Genomic DNA, 9,441 nt, shown 5'->3' with positions numbered 1-9,441 from the left:
ACATTCTGTTGGGCTTTGTCATGACCAATCTTTGAAATGTGTTTGTATTCTCAGTCAAGCTGGAAGAATGCATGATGTCAATTTATTAAAATTTTTAGTTAATACTATTTTTTTTTTATTGGTTTGGATATTAATTATCGAACAAAAATCAATGATTCAGATATCGATTATTAAAAAAAAAAAAAAAAAAAAAGAAAGAAAGAAAGAAAGAAAGGAAAAAAAAACCAGTTCTATACTAATATCCACAAATAAAATGGTGTGAACTAAAAAAAAGATTGGTATGCAAATAGGTCCGTACTTCACATTTTAATTGAAGGAAGAGAGGTATATCAAACGTTAAATTAGATAACCAATTGGGTTAGTTCAGTTGATTAGTCAGGTACATTGTCAATTGAATTTTAAGTGATTAATTATTGTCATAGACAAAAATTAATTACTTACTTTCTTTTATAGCACTTTTATTTAGTTGTTTATTTCTTTCTTATTATCGGTTCTTTCTTATATTGGTTATTGGTATTATTATTATAAAAATAATAATATTAAATTAGATAATTAATTTTATAAAAAAATTCAACAAGACAAACAGTAAGTCTATATGGTTAAGATTTGTTTGTCGAAGTGAGAAATCTAGTGTTATAAGAGAATGGGTATTTGGTCAAAATAATAAATGGGTTGAGTTAATGTTGAAATAATTCTGACACAAATCTAAAATAACACAACCTAACATGATACAATGCCCACCCTTAATAGATAAAATGTTTGAATTAGTGATCATGGGCAAATTTTTCAGAGCATTTTCTTGTGCTGAAGCACTCCTTATTGCATAGTAAAGGACAACAAAACAGAACATTTTGAATCTACAATCAGTTTAGAGCTGTAATCTAAATTGAAACTTTTACGAATCTCCTATTTTTCTTTATTCAAACTATGCAAGTGAATTTATCTTTATTAATTTTCAAATTATTTATTTGAATTTTTGACAAGTAATGTCAAAATTTCAACTTAATCATATTGGGGGAAAATGAACTTTCATCCCCAAATTTGTTTAGTATTTTTAAAATTACAAGGTAGAAAGACTTGAGCATCATAGAGAAAATGTATGCTCTTAGAATTACAAGAGGTCACAACCTATATCAACAACAACATCACAAATCCTAGTTGGTTAGAATACCAAATTCAAAACAAGAAAAATAGTCAGACAGAATCTAAAAAACCAGCAGAAAAAGATCATATACTCTCCAAAGGTTCACTGGTATTGCAAAGGAAGCCTTCAATGGTGACAAACACACTCAGATTTTGCCTTTACCCATGACGCTACTCACTTTCACTAATTTGATTATATTCTCCCAATCAATTTCCTCATTGTTAAATGTCAGACTATTCCTGCTTGACCATAGAGACCACATGATTGGGAAAAATATTGTCTCCCAAATTAATTTTTTCAGATCACAATACCTTGAAGTAATCAAGCCAGCTCAACAGTATAGGCAACTTAGCAGTTTGCCCAAGCTGCACCAATAAATTCTTTCTTGCCAAAGGCCCCAACTGTCCAAGGCCATAGAGGGTAAGGCCTCATTTTGATGTTTGGCCTAGGGCTCAAAAAACTTTAGGCAACTACTGTGAAGTAAACCACCAATTCATCAAGCTTTGTAAGTATCCTGGGAAAACTTGCATGACTGATTGCACAGTAATAACAAATGAACTATTGTTTCAACCTCTGCATCACCCAAAAAAAAAAAAAAAAAATTACTACTAACAGACAATGGTAAGATATCTTAATTAATTAAAAGATCCTTAGTAGATGTGCTTGCCACCAAAAAATTTGGATCCTTGGAGGAGCTAGACTTGTTCTGATTGTCCTAATAGGGTCAAAGCTCAATCCCAAAGCTCTTCTAATAACAAATGCAAAAAGAGTTTACTGAAAATTAATAGCCCATTCTTTTCAGCTTTTCAGTGAATACCATCCTCCTTATGAATGTCTTTTTCACATTGTCTAAAATTCTCTGCGGCTCTTTTAAACAATCCTCCTCCCATACAAATTGCTGTCTCCTAAATTCCAATCTCCACCTCTTACTTTCACAGTCATGAATAAACACTCCAGCTACACTGTCAAGTTTTCCATTGAAAGTGAAAAATAACCTACGAAAATTCTGCTTTAATGATTTGTCACCAGCCCAAATGTTAGTCCAGAACTTCCAATTTAATCCATCTCCTATCTTCAACAGCATATTACTCATATATTCTATGGTAACCATAACTTTCCATCTCTGCTGTACTAATAAATTTTAGTATCTTTAGTACTAATAATGATTTCTTTTCTTTCCCAAACCTCCACCACCATTATGACAGCAAGGCAACATTTTTTATTCTGATGCCACCACTAGCCCCCAAACTCCATTATAGTAGAAATCTTTTTCCAATTCACCAAGTGAACTTTCCTTTTTTCAGAATAAAGGAAAGTTATGGTTTGTTAATCAAATGCTTGGGTTCATTTACTTTTTAATGCACCGGACAGTAGAGATGGATGCGAAGACAATGTATCAAACTTTTGACTCCTTAGAAATAGAAATCTAAATCAACAACACGTTGTACATGCCTTACTAGCTGAGCTATATCAGCTTCATTTAGTTTTCAAACTATAGTGAAACAATTCTTTGTTTATTGTATTGTGACTATAAACTATAATTTTAATAGAATTATGTAATCTATAATTCATAATGATTGTTGCACTGAACTAAAATCCTCCGTGCTGTACTGTACAGGTGACTAAACAAGGGAAAACGACTTATTTTACACTTTTCTATTGAAAAATAAATAAATAAATAAATAGAATTATTCAGTAAGATAAACTGAAAATGATCAACATAAAACAGGCTTATGCATTGGTGGTACTTCCCACTATTCCCTAATCAAATGAATTAAAAAGACAAAAAAAGAAAAAAAAGAGAAGAAAACTCTTATTGACAATTGATATGCAGAAGTAATGTGGATGATCAGAGTTAAGCTCTTATCAAGGTTGAAATAAATGAAACATTAACGACAAAACAAAGCCAATTAAATCTACTGTTGAAACATTATCAACAACATTATCGGTTATAGTAGTAAAGAAAACGACCACATCACTCCACAATAACAAATAAATACTTATTAATTATGTTATAGAACACCAAATGTTCTTTTTTTTAAAGGCAAAATAAAATATTTTATTGATGAATAATGTAGTACAAGCAGTACAACAAAATTATATCAATAAAAGATGCACATTCCAACTAGAACGGCATACGCATCAAGCAAAACATAAAACCAAACTCAGGCCAAGCCAAACAAACTTGGCAAGACACAACACCAAACAACCCTTTTAAAGACAAGGTGAATCACCAAACAAAATCAACCCCACTCCAACAGTAGGCCACAACACTGCAAAAAAAACACAACTACAAAGAAGAAAATTCCAGCAATTCCAAACAACACTTGAGCAACTCTGACCATCACTCAAGACAACAATGAAGCACCACCATAAAGCTCAGAAAACTCCGAACTACACGAATTTGACAGCAAATATCCGACACAACTACAAAGAAGAAAATATCAGCAATTCCAAACAACACTCGAGCAACTCTAACCATCACTCAAGACAACAATGAGGCACCACCATATATAAAGCTCAGAAAACTCCGAACTGCACGAATTTGACACCAAAAATCCGTCAGCAACACCACAACCACAACACTAAAACCGAAAATCATTCACCACCACAACACTAAATGTTCTGTCTGAACTCTCTACATATAGCCACAAGCTAATTAAAGTTGCTGGTTGCCTGAAGAAATCTTCATCTCATACACATGAAATTACAAAGCTAAACATTCACCATGTCCTCATTGATGGAAAGCAAGCAAGCATGTAAGATAGATGACTGGGGCACTTGTCATTTTGTTAATCAAGTGAACTGGTCACTATGTTTAGTTCTTCATACTCTTTAGCAAGCTAGAAACCTTGAAAGCAACATTGAAAAGCAGAGAAGATCAGAAAAACAAAAATATAGTAAACTAAAATTATAAAACATAAAAACTAGTAGATTTGGGGAAACAAAACTGATGCAAAAAAAAAAAAATTCAGGATTGAAGTAGCAGAAATTTAGGTAAATTACAAATACACCTCTCGAGGTTTACTTAAACACGAATTGTTCTTTATGGTTCTGAAAATTATATCTCGCCCCGTCAAGTTTTAAATAGTGTAACAAATGACCCCTTTCATTAATAAGACATCAAGCTAATAAACAATTTCTAATGATGTCAGAAATATAGTTCAATTAATAATCAATTAATAATTCAGACAATTTTTTTATTGTATAAAACCGTAATTAGAAATTTTATTTTTTCTATTAATTATGTTAAATAAAAAAAATGATAATAAGAAAAAAATCTATTTTAAGCAAATCTTATAGATGTATTTATAAGTCATCCTAAAAATTTTAACCGCGTGGCTGAAGAGATGCAAAAAGCAATTTTACCTTCACACTAGGGAATCAGAGGCAGATAGTTCCTTATGCTACATTTGGTTGAGAGATTTAGAGAAGGGTTTTGAAAAAAGAAAAGAAAAATGTGTGTGAAATAAGGTAAAATGTAGATATATTTTATTAATATTTCAGATACATTTTCCTTTTCTTTTTTCAAATCTCTTCTAAGCAAATACAGCATTAGTGAACAATGAGAACAAATAACAAACTACCCCCAAGGCTTCCGTTTCTTCTTGTCTATTTTCAAAATGTCTATTTTTTATTTTTGAAAATTGGAAGGCATTACTTGTTTGCGAATTGTTTTTATTTTTACATAAAAATAATGTTAATTCTAAAATTTTCAAAATTTTAAAAAATGTATCCTCTAATAATATACATCTACATAAAAAAAAAAAAAAAACTTACATCATATACAAGTTTTGATACTTTGTGATAGTCATTTTGTAGTGTTAATACCATAAAGTGTCGTAACAAAATTACTTTTAGTCATAACTAAAGAAACCAAAATAAATCATAACCAAACGTCATTTGAGTTATAAGCAAAGATTTTTTTAGTCATAACTAAAATAACAATTATAATAGCTTATAACTAAATCGTAACCAATACCATAATGAGTCATGACCAATCAAGTCACCACCAAAACAACAATAAGTTATAATCAAACACCACTATACTTATACATATACCCAAAGATTTTTTTGATCATAAGCAAAAATAACAACTATAATAAGTCATAATTAATTCATAACCAACCACGAATAGTTAAGTCAATCCTAGAATTAGTGTTAATCAAATACCACAAAGAAATATATGGTATATATATATATATATATATATTTTAAAGTGTGTATTATAGAATTTGCAGATATAAGCGGATATACTTTCAAAGTAAAAAGTATAATAAAAAAATAAAATAAAAAGTGTGTCGTTGCACCTGTGGAACGAGATAATAGTTCGTATTTCGGTTCATCTGGTGTTTGCTTCCGAAGGAGTATGCGCGGAATATGCCGAACCTTTTGGTGATCCTTGCTCCCTTCTCCACGTATGCATTCTATGAGCTCATTCGCTACAAACATCAAATCCAATTCTTGGAGATCTTCGAGATACTCGATGCCATGAGGTAGTATCTTCAACTGCATACATCTCCAAATATTAAATTCTTGGAGACCTGGCATCACCCCCATCTCTATAATAATCTCATTTAACTGAGGGAAAGTCCACAAGCACAATATTCTAAGTTTATGGAACCCTTCACTAAAGCATAATTGTCCTCCTCCTTCATATGCATTACAAAGGGCTAACCGTCTCAAATTCGGAAGTGCTTGAATGTATGGAATAGGGTCTTCTGTTAGTCTGGACCATCCCAATGACAAAGCAGTAAGGTTTTGAAGTGAGTGAAACCAACAAGGCACTTTCTCCAATTTTCCAACTAAAGCGAGCTTCGTGAGGTAGCGAGGAGTTGAGGAGAGTGCATCCATTCGTAGGTATTCATTCTCATCAATCATCCTCACAGACAAGCGATGAAGGAGACTCATATTTTGGATTGCAGTACACAAGTCCTCCTCGTCTACTTCTCTCACCTTTGTGATTCCAATCCTTTTAAGTTGTGTCATGCTCTTGATTTGCTTCATCAAGTCTGCTCGTGCTTCTACACCTGTCAAAACTTGCAAGTTTTTTAGCTTGCAAATATTAGATGGTGTTGTCGTCCCACGATTAAAATGAAAGTCATCCAAAATTCCATAGTCAAAGTGGTACATCATTAGATGTCGCAAATTTCGCAACTCTGTGATTCCAGCTGGAAGCACTTCTATTTTGGAGTCAGTAATGTCTAGAGTGTTTAGGTTGTAGAGTCTTCCCATGGATTTTGGAAGTTCCTTCACCCTAGTTCTTTTCAAGTTCAAGTACCTTAAATTGAATAGCTCCACTAGTTCTTCGGGCAATACTTCGATCGGTGCATTCTCAAGATCCAATACTCTTAACAATCGTAAGCCTGGTGGCGATGCTATCTCCTTAACACCAAATACAAGAAGAGACCGAAGCTTCAACATGCCCTTCCAGTTCAACGATTGTAATTCTCTACCAATTGATTGAATAGATATGCGACGATTTGTTGCACTTTCTACTTCATCATTTGCCTGTCGCCCATCATATGCAACACAAAACTTCTCTGTTTCAGATGTTGAAATTGCGAGCTCACGCATAAGATCATGCATCTTACATGTTCTTGGCCTTCCTGATCCATTTCTCTTTACGACTTGAAGCATGCTTCGGCAAATAAGCTCCATAAGGTAGCTTTCTGCTACCTCCTCTGGTGTTCTCCCCCTCACCTTTTCTACGAACCCTTCTGCCATCCAAAGTCTAATGAGCCTCTTTCGTTTAATCTTATAATCTTCCGGGAAAAGACAACAATATAAGAAGCAACACTTTAGTCGGTATGGCAAATCATTGAAGCTAAGCAACAATATATTTTTCACAACTTGTAGCCCAGGGTTGTTGCTCAATTCCCAGCTCAAGCTATTATAAATATTTCTCCATTCCGACTCCAGATATTTAGAAGACATGACACCCCCCAAAGCTACAATTGCAAGAGGAAGCCCTTTACATTTTGCAACTAGGTCTTGAGCTAAGGTTTTGAGATGTTGAGGACAACCTCTATTTGGATTGCTTGAAAAAGCTTTCATACCAAAGAGGTTCCACGCATCAATTGCACCCAACAATTTGATATAATGGACATGACTTTTTACCCCAAAAGAAGATGAAGCTACGTCTTCTTTTCGGGTTGTAAGTATGACCCGACTTCCTAGTCCTTCATCAAGAAGTGATACATGTATATCCCTCCAGAGGTTACTACTCCATACATCATCAAAGACAATTACGTACCTTTTCAACCGTAAGAAGTTCGTAATCATCTCTATGAGCTCTCTATAGCTCAGACTGCTTAAATCCACTGGAATTGCTTCCTTGGCACCACCGTAGAATTCTTTAATCATGCTTCTAAGTAAGTCGTCAACTACAAATGTTTGAGATACAGTTATCCATGCAATACAATCGAATTGTCTCTTGACAATTCGGCTGTTGTAGGCCTGGGCAACCAGAGTGGTCTTACCTGAACCACCCATCCCCACCACAGAAATAACCGTGCGTTGTGATTCTTCTTTGTCCACCAACCAGTCCAATAGTTGTTTCTTTCCATCTTCGATCCCCACTAGATCATCATCTTTAAAAAATAGAGAAGACTCGCTGAGGTTTGGCAGCCGCCTCTGATGGTCTTGGGAGCTTGAGCTTGCTTCTCCTACACGATCGACCCCATAACGTCGGTTTCTTTCTGGGATGGCTTTGATCATGCTGTTGATTTTCTGTAACTTTGTGGCTATTCGATGCCTCACCCATAGATTCTTTGGGGCGTAGACTATCTGACGGAGGAACCTTGTGAATTTACCATATACTTTTTGCTTGTTCATGTAATACATGTATTCGTCTATGATATCTTCAACCTCGTAGGCCAAGTCTCTAACATTGGCCACCCAAGTCTTCTCTCCTTCAGTTTGGATTGTTGTTTTATCGGCATCCTCCAGAAAAGCTCTCATGCTTGTTAATTCATGGTTGAGTTGGATGAGTTCATCTTGTACTCCTCCAATCAACGATGCTTCGTTCTCAAGGGCGGAAACTATCCTGCCAATCAAAAGTCCCACGGCAGCCAAGGCCATCTTAGCTTTCTACCTCCCTCCCCTCTTACTTCTTAGCACCCTGCCCTCTCTTGTCTTGAAGAGGAATAGTTTGTAATATGTACCTTGGTTCACTTTGTTTCTTATATTTTTTTTGGCCTTGGTTCATTTGTCACATCATTACATATGGGGACCTACGCAACATTATATGGACCAAACCTGCCAAACATTGTTGACAATTGTGTATATATCATTTAGTTTTATATTATCATATTACTTTATAGGGTAAGATACTATTTACTTTTTTTTAATTACTTATTAATTATTTTAATACAAGAAACTCAATTATACATAAAAAGTGATATAAAACAGTAATAATAATAATAAATAAATAAAAGCTGAAATACACCATTTTTCTACATTATTTTGGTGTCATATATGCATATATTTATATATATATATATATATATGTGGAGAAATCATAAAAAATCATCACCTTTATTCTTTTCTTTTCTTTTCTTTTTCTAGTTTTCTGTATACCTGGGCCACTTGTTCAAGTCTATGCCTCTGAAGCTTTTGCTTTAATGTGTGGAAGATATGTATAAAGTACCTGGGCCACTTGTTTGTTTGGTTTTTTTGAACATAGTCCTTGGACTTACACAACGTTATTTGGAAAAATTCTACTAATACTGAAAAATTGTTAAAGAAAATTATCGTCATAGGTTAATTGTGGTTGAATTGAATTTAAACTATACATTGATATTTTCAAAAAAAATTAAATGCATTATTAGAGTTGAAATATTTACAAGCCTAGCAACGGATCCACGTGACGCACATTGTATTTTTTTTAAAACTTTATTTCAGGTGATAAAAAGTTAAAAAAAAAAAAGAGAATTAAAAAATTGCATATATAATTTTCATAGTAAAAATCATATTAAATGATGTGTGTGTGTGACAATGTTGCCGATGTAAGACACAACGATAGTTGTTTTGTCTTAAACTGAAAAGTATGACAAAAAATCACATTATTCTTTATTTTTTTTATCAACAGGATTTGACTTTTTGGAGACTCAAAATGAACTTTTAACATAGGAGTTTCATACATATATTTTTTTAAATAATTATGTGTCTAATTTTTTTTTTGATATTTGACAGTACTAGTAAAAAAGTTACTTTTAATATATATATATATATATTAAAATTTGAGCAAAATATACATTAAAGTTTACAATAAGGAAAATGTAGGAACCCACATT

The 9,441-nt window shown here is 33.2% G+C and overlaps 1 protein-coding gene across 1 annotated transcript; it reads right to left on the bottom strand.

Moving 5' to 3' along the window:
* Window positions 1-3,171: 3,171 nt before the first annotated feature.
* LOC114314176 (disease resistance protein RPM1-like) lies at window positions 3,172-8,400 on the bottom strand. Its single transcript, XM_082915023.1, has 2 exons — window positions 5,455-8,400; window positions 3,172-3,995 (listed from the first exon to the last, which is right to left on the bottom strand). The coding sequence occupies exons 1-2, from the start codon at window positions 8,225-8,227 to the stop codon at window positions 3,988-3,990; spliced, it is 2,781 nt and encodes a 926-aa protein (XP_082771149.1). The 5' UTR covers window positions 8,228-8,400; the 3' UTR covers window positions 3,172-3,987.
* Window positions 8,401-9,441: the final 1,041 nt, after the last annotated feature.

This window comes from Camellia sinensis, chromosome 2, assembly GCF_055761805.1.
Source record: "Camellia sinensis isolate YWXY chromosome 2, ASM5576180v1, whole genome shotgun sequence".
In the NCBI taxonomy this organism is placed as follows: domain Eukaryota; kingdom Viridiplantae; phylum Streptophyta; class Magnoliopsida; order Ericales; family Theaceae; genus Camellia; species Camellia sinensis.
Note: the sequence above shows the minus strand (reverse complement) of the source record. Positions and strands in the feature narration are given on the sequence as shown.